This window comes from Canis lupus, chromosome 6 (genome assembly GCF_003254725.2).
Source record: "Canis lupus dingo isolate Sandy chromosome 6, ASM325472v2, whole genome shotgun sequence".
NCBI classification, from domain to species: domain Eukaryota; kingdom Metazoa; phylum Chordata; class Mammalia; order Carnivora; family Canidae; genus Canis; species Canis lupus.
The window spans coordinates 37,849,325-37,869,934 of NC_064248.1; the positions used below are offsets into that span (position 1 = coordinate 37,849,325).

A 20,610-nucleotide genomic window follows, 5' to 3' on the forward strand; every position below is an offset into this window, starting at 1 on the left:
CCTGGGAGACAAAGGCCACGCTGAACCCGCCCACTCGCCCTCTGATTGGCTCCACTAGTCCCGGGGCCCCCTGGGAGATGTAGTTTAGGGCGTCCCCCCTAACTACATCGGACACACCGGCTCCACGCCAGGGTCCGAGGCCGCGGTTGCGCGGTGTTGGGGTGTGGGTCCCCGGGCGCGTTGCGCCTCCTCGGGCTATCTCTCCTTGGGGCAGAGTCCACGGCGTCGGCCGACTCCGTGTGCTGGGTGGTCTCGCCTCCGGTGCCTGCCTGTACGGTTCCGAGCCGACACTTGCCTTATATCCTCGGGCTTCTCTTCCCACCCACTCCCTCCTGCCCAGGCCTTTTCCCCTCAGAGCGAACGCCTCAGGGGACCCGCGGAGTGGGGGTCTCTGTGCCCTCACGCGCTGAAGCGAGCGCGGTGGCTGGGGTCTTGGAGGTGACGGCCGTCCCGCCCTAGGGCGCCGCCCAGGACTAGCCCGGCGCTGCGCCAGGCTCCGGAGCCTCAGCGGACGTAGCTGACACTGCCCCCACGGTGCAGGCTCTTTTGCCTACGTTTATCTCATTGAAATTTCCAGGCCACCCATTTGACAGAAACAAGCTCAGAGAGGTGGAGTAACTGGCCCAGACCACACAGGTACATCTTGGAGTCCCCTTTTCTCCCTCATCACTTTGTGCATGTTGCAAACTCACTGGGTAGGCATGACCAAAGCACCCCGGGCCTCTCTGTAGGGGATGAGGATGGGGAGGTGACAGTGGAACAAGATTATGTAAACCGAACCTCAAAGGGTGCAAGGAAGGGGCACCTGGGTGGCTCCGTGGTTGAGCATCTGCCATTGCGTCAGGTGGTGATCCTGGGGTCCTAGGATGGAGTCCCAGATTGGGATCCGGGTAGGGAGCCTGCTTCTCCCTCTGTCTGCGTCTCTGCCCCTCTCTCTCTCTCTCTCTCTCTCTCTCTCTCATGAATAAATAAATAAAATCTAAGATAGAAAGAAAGGAGGGAGAAAGAAAAGAAAGGAAGAAAGAAAGAAAGAAAGAAAGAAAGAAAGAAAGAAAGAAAGAAAGAAAGAAAAGGAAGAAAGAAAGAAAGAAAGAAAAGAAAAGAAAAGAAAAGAAGAAAAGGTGCAAGGGAAGGGAGAAGTGTGTTCTTCACTAACCTGTAAATGTTTGGTGGTCAGGGACTGGGTGCCCAGAGCCAGCCTCTTAGTGAAGTCCCTAGAAATATTGGTAAAACGAACATTTTTTCGATGTTTTAAATTATAAAATGTTTAAATACGTGTAAAAAAAAGAATAACATGAACACCCACTTGCCCTCCATCTAGATTTAACAGTCAGAATAAATAATAAGTATAGCACTTTATAGTTTATAAAGCTTCTTGCTTGGCTTTACCATATTGCAAATGAAACTCTGGTTGGTCATTTGCTTCGACGTGGGTGGACCTGGAGGGTATTATGCTGAGTGAAATAAGTCAATCAGAGAAGGACAAACATTATATGGTCTCATTCATTTGGGGAATATAAAAAAATAGTGAAAGGGAATAAAGGGGAAAGGAGGAAAAAATAAGTGGGAAATATCAGAAAGGGAGACAGAACATGAAAGACTCCTAACTCTGGGAAACAAACTAGGGGTGGTGGAAGGGGAGGGGTGCGGGGGGGTGGGGGTGACTAGGTGGCGGGCACTGAGGTGGGCACTTGACGGGATGAGCACTGGGTGTTATTCTGTATGTTGACAAATTGAACACCAATAAAAAATAAATTTATTTTAAAAAAAGAAAAAGAAACTCTGGTTGGTGAACCAATCTGGGAACTATTCCAACTCCACTACTGAACAACCTCCACAGGTCAAGGCCATCTAGGAAGCTGCCTTCCTCTCCCTGTTTCCATCCCACTCAGGAGGTTGGAGGTTGCACCATAACTTGGTTTGCTATCAGAAAGCACAGTTACAAGTATGCTTCTCAGTGGGAAGTTTGTTGCCTGGAAATTCACTTTGAACGTGACACGTTAGCCTCTCAAAGTCTCAGATTTCTCCCTTAAAAGTCAATATACTGGAGGGTGAGGAAGAGTTTGGGTCACAATGGAATCCACTACTTCCAACTCCATATTAACAGAAGAATTCTTCTGTGATCTTGCCTACAGCTCTCTCAATAACCAATATGTACTATATATTTAAGTACCATAAACCTCCTTTATCATGATGGTTCTGGGGACAGGACTGATATCCTCTTGGAGGCTAAACAAATTATAAAATAAGTTTTAAAACTATCTTTTTTCCCTTTTATAAAAGTAATACATGTTGATTAAAAAATCTCCAAGTGATGCAAAAATGAATGTGTTAGAAAGTGAAACCCTGATGGAATAAGTTAGAAAGGTGAAACCCAGGCATGGAGTAAAGGTTGGGGTGTCTGGGCTATACATTACTTAGGATAAGACCAGAGGTTGAAATACCTCTGCTTGCAGCAGCTGGGATGGATTTAGATGTATCATGTTGTTTCCAAATAAGGGCACGCATACTGTCACAGAGGCACAAGAAAGATTTCATCCACACTCCACTACAGCTGTACAAACATTTAAAAGGCATCCCAAAAGGTCTAATTGTCTTTTTACATTTCTTCATTAAAAAAAAAAAACTACTGGAACCTCAAAAAATGGAAGCTCTTTCAGCTTCTCTTGACCCATAAATGCCTCGGTGGCGTCAAAACATTACCTTATAAGTCCATGACTCAGAGCTACTGGGTAGCTCAGTGAGTTGAACGGTTGACTCTTGGTTTCAGCTCAGGTCATACCTCAGGGTCATGATCTCAGGGTTGTGAGATCAAGTCCCATGTGGCGCTGCTAGTGGGGAGTCTGCTTGAGATTCTCTCTCTCTCTACCCCTCCTTCCCCCTAACCCCTGCTCATGTGCTCTCTCTTAAAAAAAAAAAAAAAAGAGACAAATCTATGCCTTAGAATTGCCCCCTGTTGCAAAAGGTATCACTGCAATTGCAAAATATCCTGTTATAGACTGGAAAGCCCCAGTTCCTGCTTAATTCTGTTGTGGGGGCGATGCCTGGGTGGCTCAGCGGTTGAGCGTCTGTCTTTGGCTCAGGGCATGATCCCAGAGTCCTGGGATTGAGGCCTGCATCGGGCTCCCTGCAAGGAGCTGGCTTCTCCCTCTGTCTATTACTCTGCCTCTCAATCTCTCTCTCTCTCTCTCTCTCTGTCTCTCTCTCTCTCTCTCATGAATAAATAAATAAAATCTTAAAAAAAAAATTCTGGGCAGCCTGGGTGGCTCAGCAGTTTAGCGCCGCCTTCAGCCCCGGGCATGATCCTGGAGACCTGGGATCGAGTCCCACATCAGGGCTCCCTGCATGGAGCCTGCTTTTCCCTCTGCCTGTGTCTCTGGTTCTCTCTCTCTCTATCTCTCTCTCTCTCTCCCTCTCTCATAAATAAATAAAATCTTTTTAAAAAATTCTGTTGTGGGTGTCTTAGTCTCAGCTTAAAGGACCCTAGCCAGTCAAGACAGGGTCAGGAACCCCAGGAACAGGAAATATCCAGCATGTTATTGCAAATTTCATTTCTGTCTCAGGAGAGGGAGGTTCCCTGTGGGGTGGCTGTGTTACTGCCTTCTGAAATCTTGCACAGGTCCTGGTCCCAGAGATGCTCAGTCAATACTCTTCCAGCTCAACCTGAGAATATCACACATCCAACATTTGTACCATAAATATGCATGCATTTGGGTCCATCCATTTCTTAGGGAGTATGTTGGGTTTAGGGTTATTTTCTCAGCAGGATCCAGAAAACTGGATGCTGTCAGCTAAGAAACCAAAAGGACTGAGTACTCGGTAAAATATGAAGTATGTGGACCAACTGGACAATAAGATCAATTAAACCAAGCAGAACTCATCAAAATCTTGGTCCCAACTGGTCACACACAGGCTGGTCAGGCACAGTGCTGTTTGTTCTGTCAGGCATCAGAATGTTGTATGTGACCTGTGGGAGCCGTCAGAATGGCCCGTTTTGAGCCTCATTGGTCAGCTTTAAAAGGAGCATCTGTAAATAAATAAATAAATAAATAAATAAATAAATAAGTAAAATAAATAAATAAATAAATAAAAATAAATTAAAGATAAAAGCATCTGTGGTTAGTGAGGAACAGTAAAATAATCAATTATTATCATGCATGTAGGCAATATTCCAAAATGGTTAAAAGAGGGAGTTTGAATCCTGGCTCAGTCACTGAGCAAGTCACTAAACCACTAATCCTGGATGTAAGTGAGGATGATGAATCTTGCCCTGAAGGGGTGCTGCAGAGATTTCAGGAGACAATGGATATAAAGCAAGCTGTGCCAGGCACAGAGTAAGCACCATTGTGTTACCGACAAAACATCCACAAAGCCAAAAACTTCATGAGAAATGCAGAAAGCTTAAGCCAGGACACATAAGTGATGCCAGCTAAGTGCCAGAAATATCACCATTTTTCAAGTATCATTGTAGCAATTGATATCGGAAAGGATTATCAATGAATGCTAAAATCATGAGGTGAAAGATTGTGGGAGAACAAGACATTTCCACATGCTCAGGTCACTTACTAGTCACAAAGAAAAAAATGTCCTTTTACAATGGAGACATCTTGAGGATGCCTGAAAGTACCTTCAGTCTAATAATGAGGAAATCTTAATTAATTAAGGGACATTTTGCTTGGAATGGACTTTTCAAATACATTGTCTTGACAGAATTTTAAAAGGCTGGAAAGTGTGAAAGTGTTCTAGCAGAATCAGACTATAGAGATGTGGCAACTAAAAGTAGTGTTTTTTCAAAACAAAAAAAGCCGGGGATAAAAATCAGGGTATACAGAAAGACAGAAGCTGTCAATTGTGGAAGAAGTCCACTTACCCCACGTACCACTTCCATTAGCTCTGGAGCAACTTCTGGAGACCACACTGGGACATGAGCTCCAAAGGACACCTATTCCTTTTTTCACCCTTGTTTCTCCAGCATCCTGGCATGGCGTCTAAAATATGTGTTCAGGGGCACCTGGCTGGCCAGTCAGTAGAGCATGTGACCCCTTGTTCTTGGGGTTCTGAGTTCAAGCCTCACACTGAGCATGGGGCTTACTTTAAACACAAAAAACAAACAAACAAAAAACTTGTTCAATAAAAGTGCATGGACAAGCACCCTCCCTCATGGGGATGCTCTCGGGAAGCCAGGGCAGAGTAGGGAACAAACAAATCAGGATGACAGTTCCACACACAGCATTTGAGGCCTTTGTGATGCTGAAAGCACCAGACAACTGGAATGACATCAATAGGGGTGACACCAAGGCTGGTGGCCTGGCAGTGCCCTCCGGCTTCACCTCCTTCTTGGGCAGAGAAGGGCAAAACTTGCAGGGCTGCACTTGTTGCCCCCCGCAACCCTCATCATTTGCTCTGGAGGGTCCATAAAATCCTGAGTCTGGAGGAAAACGATTGGTCAAAAAGACTGACTCTCATTACGATCCTCTGCAGCATGGGACCAGGGGCTTTGTTCCTGCTCCCCACACCCATATCCCGGGAGAAGGAGAGACAGAGGCATCTGAGTGCCTTCCCAGGATCGAGACCCTGGAATCCAGCCCCAGGCCCTCCCTCACATACTTACGCACTGCTCTACAGGCCAGTATGGGAAGGTGAGGGCTGGGGCACTATAGGAACACATGGCTGGCAAGGCCTTGAACCCTCCTAGCTGTGAAGGCCTCCAAATCTGTGAGAAAGAGAACACAAGAGTCATCACTGGAAACAAACAAACGATGACACTCATAGCTCAGTTCTCGCCAGAGTGCAGAGAGCATTTCCTGTGCTTTTCCGCTATTTCACAAGTGGCTTCTTTTTTACCCACCCTCTGGGTTCCAAGACAGAGGCTGTTTCAGACTGCTGGCTCCAGCCTTTCCTGGTCAACACCATGATCAAAACCCCCAGTGATCATCTGCTGGACTCCCTGGAGGAGCTGCTGCCCAATGACTTTGAGAAGTTCAAGTTTAAGCTGCAGAACACCAGCGTGGAGAAGGATCACTCCCGGATCCCCCGGGGCCAGGTCCAGAATGCCAAGCCAGTGAAGCTGGCCAATCTGATGATCAACCACTACGGGGAAGAGAATGCCGTGCGGCTGACCCTGCAAGTCCTGAGGGCCATCAACCAGAACCTCCTGGCAGAGGAGCTTGACAAAGCGATTGGCCCAGGTAAGCAGGTCCCATGCCCCTTCCTTTCGCAATGCAACTGCTGGCTGTTCATGGGGTGGGGTACAAGGTGCAAGAGGGAATTTGTGTTTAGACCAGTATGTTGTGACTTGAAGCTTAGGAGTCCCAGGTCTACTATGACTCCAGTGACACTGACTGACCAAGTCCTTTCTGCCACTAAGGTCTTTGGATCTGGGTTAGTATAGCTAAGGCTCCCAATGGCTTTTAAAAAAAAAAAAAAAAAAAAAGGTAAAATAAATAAATAAATAAATAAATAAATAAATAAATAAATATGAGGAGGAGAAAGGCTGAGATTCTGACTGCAGGGCAGAATCAGGAGAGGCAGCTCTCTGTGTCTCTCATGGGTAAATAAATCTTTAAAAGAGAAAAAAAAGAATCAGGAGAGGCAGGAACTAGATGCCTGATCTTAGAGGGTCCTTAACTTCATTGTGATTAACTCCTATGTACCTACCAGTATCTTCAGAAGAGAAAAAAAAATGCTTGCTAACTGCCCATATCAGCAGGGTCAACAAGTCATCCTCACAGTGAAATCTACCTAATTTCAGTTTTGAGCTCTTCTCTGACACATTTCACAAAGATATTCTAAAATTCTCAATTCTTTTCCTTCCTTTATCTTTTCTCTTTCCTTGTTTTCCTTCCTTCTCCTCCTCCTTGTTCTTCTATTCCTGTTTTGTTGTAACTTCCTTATTTCATCACACTGTGATCAGTGAATGTGGTCTATTGAATTTTTGCTTCTAAAGACTTTTTTTTTTTTTTAAGATTTTGGGGAGGACCAAATACATGATGGGCTTAAAAAACATTGGCTAGTGTTTAAGTATTTCTTCTACTTTTAAAGACTTTAAGGACACATTAGAAATATTTTCCATGTGTTTTTCAGAAGTAGAAATGTTTAAATAACATAAAAGTTCTCTACTCTTTGGAAGAGTGATGGACTAAACCATAATCTGAGTCCAGTGTAATTTGATGAGTAGAATTTTTTTTTTGATGAGTAGAATTTTTTAAGTTAATTTTCATATTTTAAAACCTGGTTATTAGCATATTTAGCGCTTTTCATTAATTCTAGAGACAGCTTGGGGAACTTGCCTTTTCCTAGGAAGTAAAGTGTTCGCAACAGCAAAGTTTTTTAAAGAGTTTTAAATATCTCTGAAGCAATTTAATAAGAGCCTCTTCTACTAAAATTTAAGGCGCTGATTATGGGTGCTTCATTTCCTTACTAGAGTAGGGTTTGCAAGTTATAGCTGAAGAAGATATTTCAGGAATTCTTTAGAATGTTAACAAATATATAAGGGGATCTCTGGTGGCTTAGCGGTTTAACACCTGCCTTTAGCTCGGGGCATGATCCTGGAGTCCTGGGATCAAGTCCCACGTTGGGTTCCCCACATGGAGCCTGCTTCTCCCTCTGCCTGTCTCTGCCTCTCTCTCTCTCCATCTCTCATGAATAAATAAATAAAATCTTTTTTAAAATACTTAATTCAAATTTTATTAATTTTTCTAATTTGTTTCCAACAAATTTGTTAAAATGTGTCATTCACCAAATTTTGAAATTCTAGAGGCCACCAGGGTGATAATTTGTGCTTAAACTCCTTTTACACAGACCTTGAAATTAAGCCTTTGTCATTTCTATTTAATGAAACTGTATCCTGAAACTTCCAAGCAAGCTGTTTAAGAAAGAAAAATCAGGGGATCCCTGGGTGGCTCGGCGGTTTGGCGCCTGCCTTTGGCCCAGGGCGTCGTCCTGGAGTCCCAGGATCGAGTCCCGGGATCGAGTCCTGGGACCGAGTCCCGTGTTGGGCTCTGAGTGGAGCCTGCTTCTCCCTCTGCCTGTGTCTCTGCCTCTCTCTCTCTCTCTCTCTCTCTCTCTCTGTGTGTGTCTCATGAATAAATAGATAAAATCTTTTTCAAAAAAAATCACCATTTACACTTACTTATCTGTATGTTAGGATTTTCTTCACATCATGAAACCAAAGAATAAAACAGAAGTAAATTAGTTTCTAAAGTTTTAACTGTCCTTCAAATCCTGTTTTCAAATTTTTGTGCCAAATATAATTCTTCTTTATTAATTAATTTTATAAGTGAATTTTGTACATCATAATCACACCCACATTTATACCAGTAAACTAGAGTTTTTATCTATTTTACTAACTAAGAATTTCGTGTAGGACTTTATACTGAAAACAAGTTCTCATGCCAAAGAACTCTGAAAAGTACTATTTGGGAAATATATAGCAAATAATTAGTATTCTCTTACTTAATGGTAATTGACTGTCATTGCCTAGAACATTCTGAACTTCTGTAATTTATTTTTTGTTTTAAGATTGTATTTATTTATTCATGAGAGACATAGAAAGAGAGAGGCAGAGCAGAGAGCCCGATGTGGGACTCGATCCCCCATCGTGCCCTGAGCCAAAGGCAGATGCTCAACCACTGAGCCATCCAGGCATCCCTGAACTTCTGTAATTTCTGAGGTGATTTTTCCCTTCTCTTCCTTCTCCCAACCCCTGGCCCTGAGCCCTGCACATTCTCATGCCTTTGCATCCTGTTGTCTTTGCAGAGTATCTGATACAAGAAAGTGGCACATACAGTTCAGCAATGTCTTGTTCCTTTGGGGAGAATAAGTCCAAGGGCCTGAAAATATCAGATGGCCTGGAAGGTGAGAGGCAGCGGCAAAGTGGTGATGGGGCTGTCAGCCTGCCAGCCAACCAGCATGAGGCTGGAAAGGGATCCCAGAAGAAGCCTCAGAGCAGACGGAGAGATCAAAAGAGCTCCGGGTGCCCGGATATGCTGGGTAAGCCAGGGGCCAGGAGCCTCAGTTCGTCCTCCAAGAGAAGCCCATTCCCTGGCAAGCTGCAGGGGGAGAAGGGGAGTCCTACTGACCATCTACGCTGGAATGCCAGCTCCTTAGGACTCCAAGAACTCTCCTCTGGGTCGTTTACTGGGTCCCTGGGAAGAGTAAAATCCAAGATACCTGGAGAACGTTTATCATCAGGACAGAGGCGACCCAGAAGTCTTGAATTCACCATTTTTTCAAGAGAGAGAGAACTCCTCAATCCAGAAACTCTTCTGTCTCAAGAGAAAATGAGAAGTGATCATACAGACTCAGCAGCTACCCCCAGTGAAGTGGCCACTCTGGATGTAGGTGCTACTGTGGCTCCAGAGAAAGGCTCCAGGAATCCAGAACATTCCATGATCCCAAAAGAAGGAGCATTCAGGAAAACACTTTCCAATGTATCATTGTCCAAAGGCAAGACAACCTGTGAGCATCCGGAATCTATAGGGCCTTCAAAGAAAAATGGAATTGAGGGTCAAGAACCCCCTGAGACCTCGAGGGAGGTGGCAGGTGGTGAGCTCCATCAGCCTTCAGGTCCAGAAGTCCCTCCTTCGTCAGGTAAGGAAGGATCCCGGAACTCAGAAGACCTGGCATCCTTAGGCATGGTGACCTGTGCAGGTGTTCCCTCACAAGCCTTTTATCTCCACTGTGTTTATGTCACCAGATCCCTGAGTGGCCCCCAAGATCCCCAACACTTTGAGAATCTGAGGTAGGCTGTGAATCCTGAAAAAGATGCATGTATGCACATCTTCATAAAATGTTGCATCAAAGTTCAGTTAGTTCTTAGACACTCTGAAATCCTTTAGAATTCCAAGGAATTCATGGACCTCAGTCTGAGCCTCTGGGAAATATTGGGTAAAAATACCCTCTTCTCACAATGAACCCGTGGGACCCTGCCATTCACCTCCCCGAGCAGGGAAGAGAGCTGTTGGCTAAAATCCTAAATCTCTTTTACTAAGGAGGCAGAAATTAGGATTATGTTGGGTTGTGGATGACAGAAACACCAAAATAACGCTAACTGAAACAAGATAGAAGTTTGTTTCTCCTTCACATAAGTAACACACTGATGGTTCAGAACAGATGTGATACTCCATGGGCCAGGAACCCAGGCTCTTACTGTTTTTCTGCTCCACAAAGTTTGCTCTCAAACTCATGGTCTTAGATGGTGGCATCCTTATTCCAAGCAGTGGGATAGAAGGACAAAGGAGAAGAGTATCACTTAGGGAAGGTTTCCAGAAGTTTCTAGAAGCCGCTCATGATGCCTTCATTTATATCCCTTTGGCCAGAATGTAGTCAGTAGCCACACCTAACTGCAAAAAAATGCTGTGGGTTTTTTTTTTTTTTTTTGGTGGGGGGGGAGAAGCCATCAATTGATAGGCTGCAATCAATTCTATCACAAGAGGAGGGAAGAATGGTTACTAGGAGGGCCTCTCACAGTCTCACAGCTATGATACAAATTCCTGGGACCTTGTGAGAGAAGGTGGGAGGGATCTAATGGATTGAGTGTGCTTCTGTTTCTTCTTGTACTTCCTGTCATTTCTGCTTTTTTAAGTTGTGTTATAGTCTTGGGGCACAGCTAGTCATAGCTGTTTGTCATCATGGTAGGTTATACCCTTCAGCCTTAAAAAGCCAAGTCTCTTTTCTTACTTCCATTTAGTTCTTCCTGAACCTGGAAGTGAGGAGAAGTCCCATTCGTTCTTTCATTCAACACACACTTCTCAAATCCTTATTATGTGCCAGGGACTCTGCTAGGGGTTAGGTTATGTACTTGGGAGCTTCCACTTGGGTCATGAGCAGCCTGGGTGGTTTTAAGTGGTAAAGCAAACACTAGTCAGAACATCTCACTGCCTTTATATCACCTGCTAGGTTCGTGTATGTGCAGGAGGAAGGGATAGGATTTGTAACAAAAGGCCTTTCTTTAGGAGAAGTATCCAGGAATTCCAAGTCTCAGGACTTCCATGAGTCTAGCCCTTAGCCCTCACTTCCACTGGGTGGTTTGCTACCTGCTGGAGTGAAGTCAGGGGAGGACAAGCTAGAAGTGGCCACAGCCTGACCAGGACCTCATGTCCCAGACACGAGATAGCTCTCTCTGCTGTGTCTTGTAGCACGCCTTCATTACATTTTGGATTTGTCACTCAAGAAATTTTTCTGCTGCCATATCCCCAGGGAAGCCACAGGATGAGGCCATGTATCCCCTTGGCCATGCCCAGGAAGGAGATCCAGCTGATGGCACCTATGTGCATGATTCCTACAGACCTGCCATTGGTTCTGAGGATCTCAAGACCTCAGGCAGATACTCACCCAGCTGCCTCTCAAGCCAGGCCTCACTGCCTATAAAGAACTCTGGAGACGTCCAGCAGAAGGAGGACCTGCAGATGGCTATCTTGAGCCCCAGGTCCCTGCCACAGTGTGAGCGACACATGAAGCAGGTCCAGCTGCTCTTCTGTGAGGACGACAGGGAGCCTATCTGCCTCATCTGCAGTCTGAGTCAGGAACACCGAGGCCACCGGGTACGCCCTATTGAGGAGGCTGCCCTGGAATACAAGGTAGGGCTTTTTTGGGTGGGGGGGAAGCTTTTTAAAGTAGCCAGTAGCTACTTTATTTTCCCAACAACGCTGGGATGTTGGTGCATTAGGCAGCATTCTTGGGCTGTAACTGGCAAAAATATAATACAAACCAGACCAGCAAAGACGAAATTTATTGGTTCATGTAGCTAAGATCCAAGGGCACTAGCTTCAGGTATGGCTGAATCCAGGTGCCCACATGTCATTAAGAATCTCTTTCTCACCGCCTCTTGGATCTGCTTCCCTTGGTATGATGGATTCATTCTTCTTTCCTGGGCACCCTCCCTGTGCACTTGGCTACAGCACCCTCAGCTTTACTCCATAAGGCAGATTTTTTTCCCTCTAGAGTTGTCACCAACTAAGGATGGCAGAAGCCAAGTTTAGGCTTTAACAAGTGCCCTTTTCCAGGTGAAAATTCAAAAGCAGCTGGAGTATGTGAAGGAGTTGAGAAAATCTGGGGAGGAGCAGAGATCTCAGGGAGATAAGAAGACTGCGAAATTTCTGGTAAGGCCAGGGGTGTTCTGTGTCCAGTCCTTGCCTGAGTTCCCCCCTACAAAAGGAGAGAGGGGACCAAAAGTGAGCAGAAGGTCTCCAAATTATGTTCTGGTTCATAGGGAAGCAGAACTGATCACATATTTAGAACCTCCTGCTCTAAAGGGGGCAGAGAGGTATCAGGAATCCAAGGATGAGCTTGTTCCTGGAGAGACCCAACTGCAGCATAGGAGGGAAATTTCCAAGGAGCCTGTGCTTTCATATTCACCACAAAATGGTTTAGAGAAATTAACACCACAACAGTGGCTGTTGCTGAGAGATGGGATTGGGGAAATGGGAGGAGAGATTTTTCCATTTTAAATACTCCACTGTATCATCTTTATAATTGTTGTCCATTTTATTTAAAAAAAAACATGGATTTTAAAAATTCAAATAGTTAGAGATTTTCTTTAAAACTATTATTTTGTGATGCCGCAGATTTCAATAAATACACTTATCGGCCTTTTTCTGTTAAACCTGGACATGTAAATCACTTCCATTTTCCCTGCAGGCAAATTCACCTATACCAAAGTGCCTTAATTTGTCTGACCCATTTCTGTTGGCTGGATCCCATCTCTCACACCACAATGGGAAACAGACAAAGATAAGAAAGGGCAGGAATGGGGGCGGGTATAGCATTGGCCCAGGTGTCTAACTTTTGGGAAACTCATGAAGTGTATGTAGTAAAAGAAAACCACTTTCCAGGGTGCCTGGCGGCAGGGATCAGTCAGTTAAAAGTCCAACTCTTAATTCCAGGTCAGATAATGGTCTCAAGGTCATGAGATTGAGCCTCTGAGTTTGGCTCCACACTGGGTGTGGGGTCTGCTTAAGATTTCTCTCTCTCCCTCTCTCTCTGCCCTTCCCCTCACCACCTTGCCCACTCACCAGCTCCCACTTTTTCTAAAAACAAAAAACAAACAAACAAACAAAAAACCCTTTCCTATAATCCCAGGTGGCTTGGAACTTGTGGGTGAAGCAGAGGTCAGAGATGCCCCCTGCCATGAAGGTGAGACAGAAGCCTGGGCCACAGGGAAAGTCAGGGAGACAAGATCTGGTCTTCCCTTAAAATGTTCACAGTGACATGAGCTCCTGAGGAAAATGATGCTGTTTTCAAAACTTCTGCTCTTCCTCCTTCTTTCAATAGTTAAATATATATATACATATATAATCATATGGAAGAGGGAGGGGAAACTTTTCTTTACAGCACAATGACACTAAGATAAGTGTGGAAGAATGGGGTGCCTGGCTGGCTCAGCCAGAAAGCATGCAACTCTTGATCTCAGGGTTGTGAGTTCAACCCCACAATGGCTGTAGAGATTACTTAAATAAAAATTGGGGGGATCCCTGGGGGGGCTCAGTGGTTTAGCACCTGCCTTTGGTCCATGGCATGATCCTGGGGTCCCAGGGTCAAGTCCCGTGTCAGGCTCCCTGCATGGAGCCTGCTTCTCCCTCTGCCTGTGTCTCTGCCTCTCTCTCTCTCTCTCTCTCTCTCTCTCTCTCTATGTCTATCATGAATAAATAAATAAAATCTTAAAAAAAAAAAAGCCTGGGTGTTTTTTAAATAATTAATTAATTAATTAATTAATTAAAATTTAAAAAAAGGACTAAAGAGATTAAAATGATGACACTAATTAAGTCCAGTCTTAGAAGATCCAAAAGGGGAACGCCTGGGTGGTACCCTCTGCCTTCGGCTCAGGTCATGATCCCGAAGTCCCGGGATCAAGTCCCACATCGGGCTCCCCGTGGGGAGTCTGCTTCTCCCTCTGCCTGTGTCTCTGCTTCTCTCTCTGTGTGTTTCTCATGAATAAATAAATGAAATCTTAAAAAAAAAAAAAAAAGAAAAGAAAAAAGGAAGATCCAAAAGGGCTTCTCCCTCCATGGAGGAATGAGAAGGTTCCCTTAGAGCCACTTCACCTTTCCTCAAAACTCTCTAGTCATGAGGAGGAAAAGGGAGATAGAACATGGGCCAGATGGCTGACCTATGTGCAGTTGTAGTAGAAGTCAAGTTCACCTACATTCACATTAATGGACTGACTGCCTCCATTCAGAGCCACACTGAGGCCCTTCTGCCTGCCAGCACTTTGGCAGCGGGGTGGAGAGAAGTCTCCTTCCTGGACACTTGGTGGTCATAACCTTATCCACTTACAGCCCCAGGCATATGCTATCCTCACACTGACCTTCAAGGAAGGGAAAATGTGATACCAGGTATCCTAGTGTCCTGTGGCTGCCATAACAGAGCCCCACAGACTGAATGGCTTAAACCACAGAAATATAGTCTTTCACAGTTCTGCAGGCCAGAAGTCTACAATCAAGGTGTCAGCAGGACTGTTCCTTCTGAGGGCCATGAAGGAGAGACGTCTTCCAGGCCTCCCTTCTCAGCTTGTAGATGTCATCTTTCCCTTGTGTTTCTTTCCTGTGTCTGTGTCCCAACATCCCCATTCCAGTGGCCCACTTCACCATGACTTCATCTAAACTAATTATATCTGTAATGATGCTATTTCCAATAAGATCATATTCTTTAGGTACTAGGTTAGGACTTTAACATAAATCTTGGAGGGGATACAAATCAACCCAGAACACTAGGTTTTAGGGCATTTTACAAGAGCCAGCCCTGGCCACCCTCAGTCTGTTCTGGAAGGTTCTGGCCCATTTTGCCTACTGCTCTGAAATCCAGGCCTCCAAGAAGCTGAGGAAGCATGCTTCTTATTCGCCTCCAGGAAGTGGGCTTCTGGGGATCCCCTGGGCATACACATCCAGCACACTGCACAGACCCCTACACTTTTTTGTTCCCCAGAAACAAATGGAAACCCAGAAGCAGAGAATCCAGCACCAAATAGAGCAACTGTACCATATTCTGGAGCAGCAAGAGAAGTTCTTTGTGGCCTCATTCGAAGATCTGAACCGGACCATTGGCCAGGTCAGGGAGACGTATAGCACCCAAGTGTCCAGAGACATTGCCCTCCTCGACGAGCTAATTGGAGAGCTGGAGGCCAAGCAATTCCAGCCGGAGTGGGAGCTCATGCAGGTGAGTGTGGCTGGGCCTGGCTTTCCCCTTCCCACTGTCCCCAGTAGGATATCATGAGCTCCCAGCACTGCCATTAGCTCTGCTCAAGTCAGTACAAGACAAGGGTCTGGTACCCAGATCCCTTTGATGAGCTCTCAGGAGTCCAGGGTGGCCCAGTTCTCAAGGGATCCCCTGGCATCTCCCAGAAGAGACAAGCAGGGTTTGGGTGCAGTTCTATTGTAAGCCCCACCAGGCTGCCACTTTGGGTGATGAGAATTAGAATGGGGGAGAGGTGCCCCAGTTTTGCTGACAACCTGGGGATATGAGCCCAGGAGGAAAGACCAGGAGTCAGCGCAGCCCCTAGGAGACTGGTAACGGGGAGCTTCCTTCTTTTCTCTCCTAGGACATCGGAGTCACCCTGCACAGGTACTGAGAGATCCCTTCGTGTTACCTTGGGTATCCTGCAGGAAGCTGTGGGGGAAGCATTCCTAGGACGGAGATGCTCCCAACCCCGGGTCTGACTCCTTCTGGGCTCCTCCCATCTCCTGCAGCTCCTAAGGCCTCTCTGGATTTGTGTAGGGAAAATGGGAGTGTGGTCAGGAGGGAGAGCATGGGCTGAACACTGGAAAGAACGAACACAGCCTATCATGCTAATGATGGTTCCTAAGAAACCTCCCTAAAGATCGCCAATTTTGCCTCAAGAATACTGTTCCTGCGGAAGTGCCTCCCTCCCTGAGGCCACAGTGCTTATGGTCTCAGGGAGGGAAGTATTTTCTAGGAGTCGTGATGCTCTAACCCCAGACAGGGGAAGGAAGGGGAGGGGAGGGAGGAGGCTGGACATTACAATCACTCCGGGAGCTTTACAAAATCCTGACCTCCAGGCCTTGGCACACAAATTAAATCCAAATCTTCAAAAGTGTGACCCTGGCATAAGTTTTTTGGTCTTTTCCTCTTTTCTGGTGGGAAAATACATATAACATGGAATTTACCACTCTAACCATTTTTATTTTTTAAGTTATTTATTTATTTATTTATTTATTTATTTATTTATTTGAGACACACAGAGAGAGAGGCAGAGACACAGGCAGAGGGAGAAGCAGGCTCCATGCAGGGAGCCTGATGTGGGACTCAATCTCGGACCCCAGGATCATGCCCTGAGTCAAAGGTAGACACTCAACCATTGAGCCACTCAGGTGTACCCACAACCATTTTTTTTTAAATTTTTTATTTATTTATGATAGGCACACAGTGAGAGAGAGAGGCAGAGACACAGGCAGAGGGAGAAGCAGGCTCCATGCACCGGGAGCCTGACGTGGGATTCGATCCCGGGTCTCCAGGATCGCGCCCTGGGCCAAAGGCAGGCGCCAAACCGCTGCGCCACCCAGGGATCCCCTACCCACAACCATTTTTAAACGTGCTGTTCAGTGGCATTAAGTACATTTGTATTATTGTGCAATCAACACCACCTTTGTCTCCAGCACTTTTTCATCTTCCCAAATGGATACGCCATACTATTAAAACATAACTCCCCATTGTTCCCTCACTCAGCCCCTGGCAACCACCGTTCTACATTCTGTCTTTACGGATTTGACTACTCTAACTGCTTCACATAAGTGGAATCATACAGTATTTGTGCTTTTGTGTCTGGCTTATCTCACTTAGCATAATGTCGTCAAGATTCATTCACATTGTACAATGTGTCAGAATTTCATTCTTATGTAAGGCTGAATAATATTCCATTGTGTATACATACCACAATTTGTTTATCCCTTCATCCATCAATGGACACTTGAGTTATTTCCACCTGTTGGCTATCGTGAATAATGCTGTTGTGAATATTGCTGTACATATATCTGTTTGAGTCTCTGCTTTCAATTTTTTTGAGTATATACCTAGAAGTGGAATTGATGTGTCATATGGTAATTCTATGCTTAGTTTTTTGAGGAACCACTATATTATTTTCTACAGTGTCTGCACCATTTTACATTCCTGCCACCCATGCACAAGGGTTTTCCCACATCCTTGCTAATACCCGTCATTTTGATTTCTTCAAAAATAATAACCATTCTAATGAGTCATATCTCATCGTATTTTTTCTTATTTCTTATCATTTTTATCTCAACAGAAAAGGACGAAAGAAGTGTAATTAATTTGACATAGATAATTCCGGGATGGACATTTCAATATCACACCATTATAAGGCCTTTAGTAAAACTCACTGTGGTTTTTATGTCAGTGGTTTTTAAAACTCTTCAGGTGATGCCAATCTGTGGCCAAAGTTGAGAACCAGTGTTTAAAACTCAGAGTCCAGGGAAGACTTTCATTGCAAAGTCCAGGTGGATTGGGTGTCCCCTGTAGAGGCTGCACTTTATTGCCATCTCATGGGAACTTGAGCTACCCCTATGCACCAGCCCTCTCTGGCCAACAGTCTTTTGTCTCTAGGGTCAAGATGGTGACTGTTCCTAAGCTGTGGAACACTCCCCTAGAGGTGGAAAAAAAGATCCAGTTGTTCTACCGGAAATCAGAGTTTGTAGAGAAGAGCATGAAGTACCTCTCAGGTAGGTGGGCTTCGGGGGGGGGAATGGGAGGCACTTCCCTCCTTCCTAGGAGGCTCACCTCCTCCCTGAGTTCCAGGTGGCCCAGAACCCTCTGACATCCCTTCTTCATCTCCCATGGCCTTTCTAATGCTGCCTTCAGCCTCTTTCTGATCCGTCTCTAGCTGGGGAACCTAACTCAAGCTCCCTTTCTTCTTTTAGAAATGCTGCGTTCAGAAATAGATATCTTCAATGGTGAGTATGGTGATGGAATAATGTGCTTGCCGGGGGTTACTGTGATATTCCCTATGCTGTTGATTTCTGGGCATTATTTAGAAAAGAGAAAAACACCTGCAACAAAGGCAAAAAAAAAAAAAAAAAAAAAAAAAAAGCTTTCATAGGCTCTGTGCTGGACTTGTTCCCTGGGTCAACTCATCAGACCACAGAGTCTTCAAGGCAGGCCCCAGGGTCTAGGAGGAATGGGGTTAATCCAAGCAGAGGAAGCAAGGTCCTGAGTTGGGGTGGGGGTTCTTGTCTTTCCTTGTTGTGGTGACCAGGGTAGATTTAACCTCTTTGAATTGAAATACTTAGGTTTTTTCCCCCATCTTCTTTCTCTCTGTAGTTCCAGAACTCATCTGTGCTCAGGCACATGCCGGTAAGTGCCCAGACTAAGACAAGTGGACTTCACCTGCTGAGTCCCTATGCTGACCTCCAGTGCATTCAAGAAGACTGTCCCTCCAAGTGTCTTGGAGGTGGGGAGAACCCTGTAGGTATGTTGCCCATGGACCCCCAACTAGGTATTCTAATTCTTTCTGCAGCTAATGTGATTCTGGATGCAGAAACCGCCCACCCCAATCTCATCTTCTCAAATAATCTGAAGAGCGTGAGACTTGGAAACAAGTGGAATCGTCTGCCTGACAATCCAGAAAGATTTGATAGTTGCATCATTGCCCTAGGCCTTCCAAGCTTCTTCTCTGGCCGCCATTACTGGGAAGTAGAGGTGGGAAACAAGACAGGGTGGATCCTGGGCATCTGCAAAGCATCCATGAGCAGGAAAGGGAGCATGACTCTGTCACCTGACAATGGCTACTGGGTGGTGATAATGATGAAGCGGAGTGAGTACCAGGTGTCCACCATTCCCCCAACACGCCTGCAATTAAGGGAACCTCCCAAACGTGTGGGCATCTTCCTGGACTATAAGGCTGGAGACATTTCCTTTTACAATGTAACAAACAAATCCCTCATCTATGCATTCACTGGCTTCTCTTCCTCTGAGCCCCTCCAGCCTATCTTCAGCCCTGGAACACATGATGGAGGGAAGAACATGGATCCTCTGACCATCTGTCCAGTGGGTGACCAGGAACCTCACTGAGTGCCCTTTATATCTCTCTTCTGGTTTCCAGCCTTGAATCTTGGATCTGTACACTCAACTGTCATTATTGAATGCCCACTGGGTTCCAGCTGCTGTGGGTATAATATAACGAATTAAGAAAAGAGTTCCTGTGCCTATGGAATGGTAGCAGAAATAAACTAGGTACACAAATACTTGTAAGCCAAAGGTGAAGAGAACACATGTACTCATGACACCTCAGAGGAGGAAGTACATAGCTGTTGCTTAATGAATCCTTGTATGAATTAGCACCCTAAGATGCCCAAGGCAGAGATCTTACCCTCATTTTCCCTCAGAACTCTGTGGCAAGGATGTGTCCCTTCATTCTGTTCTCTTCTTTCGTGAGGACTTGGAAAGCTGAGATAAAACAAGTTGACTAGTTTGTTCTCTTTTTGTACCTGGATTAATGAGCTATGGATCTTAAGAGAATTGGCTAGGCCTCATAAATAAATTAGAAAACTTGGTCATAATTGCACTTAGTCTGCATTCAATCTGTTATTTAGTCAATCATTGTGAGATCCCATTTTCCTACTGAACATGAAAAAGATGGAGCTGCTATTGTGGGAAAATATTTGACACATATTCCGAGTGTCAGATTTTTAAAAAATTCTGTCCTGATCTGTACCTGAAAATCTGTTCTATTTCACAGATACCCCATTTACAGAGATGTAAAGAGAAAGGATGTAAGAGGGAAAAAAAATAATCAAATGAAGATTAGATTCCAAACCCCTCCACCCCAACTCATCTTTCCATCTTCACACTAGAGCCTAGACTAGATCCAAGTTTTCCATGATTGTGACCAGAAAACACAGGCCCTGATTTCTTCATGGAGCTTTGTTCTGTGCACATAGTCCATACTCTGATAGAGTTCATGGGCTCTATTTGCTTAGCTGTTCCCAATTCTCTCTTGCTATACCCTTCCCATGAACAGCTTCCTGTATTCTTTCCATTACTGCCTATACACATTTTTTTCTATTATTCCTAAAATGGCTCCAGAATGTGAACTATTTGATAACACTTGCTATAGTTGGCCATACAATCCTTCATCAAGATTAAATAATGTTTCATGCCCAAAGCAATGTTTTTGTCATTTGAAAATTTGTGCTCATTCATTAGAGATGAAATGGAGTTTTGCCTGTTTTATTTCATTATCTGTTAGTGACACTGTGAATTTTCCATGTGGACTTCGAACTTTTGCTTCATTCTACAGAAATAGCACAGCTCCTTTGACTACTTGTTATGTAGAATCTAGATATTGAACTTTAGTTGTCTGTAGTACTTCTTGATAAGTATTTTAGATACTAAACATTTGTATTTTTAAGATGAAAATTTCCCCATCTGGTGTTTTCTTTATTGAGATATAATTCACAAACCATAAAATTCACCCTTTTAAAGTGTATAATTGAGTTTTAGTATATTCACAATGTGTACAAACATCACGACTAAATTCAGATCATTTTCATCACCCCAAAAACAAGCCCTGCATCCACTGGCAATCATCTGCCACTCTCCATACCCTCAGCCCCTGGCAACTACTACCCTACTTTTTGTCTC

The 20,610-nt window shown here is 44.8% G+C and overlaps 1 protein-coding gene across 2 annotated transcripts; it reads left to right on the forward strand.

Annotated features, from left to right (window-relative positions):
- The first annotated feature begins 77 nt into the window (after positions 1-77).
- Positions 78-19,531, forward strand: MEFV (MEFV innate immuity regulator, pyrin). 2 transcript variants are annotated; one of them, XM_025416736.3, is made up of 10 exons: positions 78-636; positions 8,758-9,591; positions 11,200-11,579; positions 12,006-12,101; positions 14,923-15,153; positions 15,536-15,558; positions 17,575-17,690; positions 17,889-17,921; positions 18,289-18,321; positions 18,485-19,531. In XM_025416736.3, the coding sequence occupies exons 2-10, from the start codon at positions 8,796-8,798 to the stop codon at positions 19,036-19,038; spliced, it is 2,262 nt and encodes a 753-aa protein (XP_025272521.1). In that variant the 5' UTR covers positions 78-636; positions 8,758-8,795; the 3' UTR covers positions 19,039-19,531. The 2 variants fall into 2 exon arrangements, with proteins under 2 accessions (XP_025272521.1, XP_025272520.1); XM_025416735.3 differs by lacking the exon at positions 78-636 and adding an exon at positions 5,833-6,188.
- The last annotated feature ends 1,079 nt before the right edge of the window (positions 19,532-20,610 follow it).

Coding starts and splice junctions, on each gene's coding strand:
- MEFV (XM_025416735.3), top strand. CDS start 5,912: ATGATCAAAACCCCCAGTGATCATCTGCTGGACTCCCTGGAGGAGCTG. Junction 17,691..17,888: donor GAGCATGAAGTACCTCTCAG/GTAGGTGGGCTT, acceptor TTCTTCTTTTAG/AAATGCTGCGTTCAGAAATA. Junction 17,922..18,288: donor AGAAATAGATATCTTCAATG/GTGAGTATGGTG, acceptor TTCTCTCTGTAG/TTCCAGAACTCATCTGTGCT.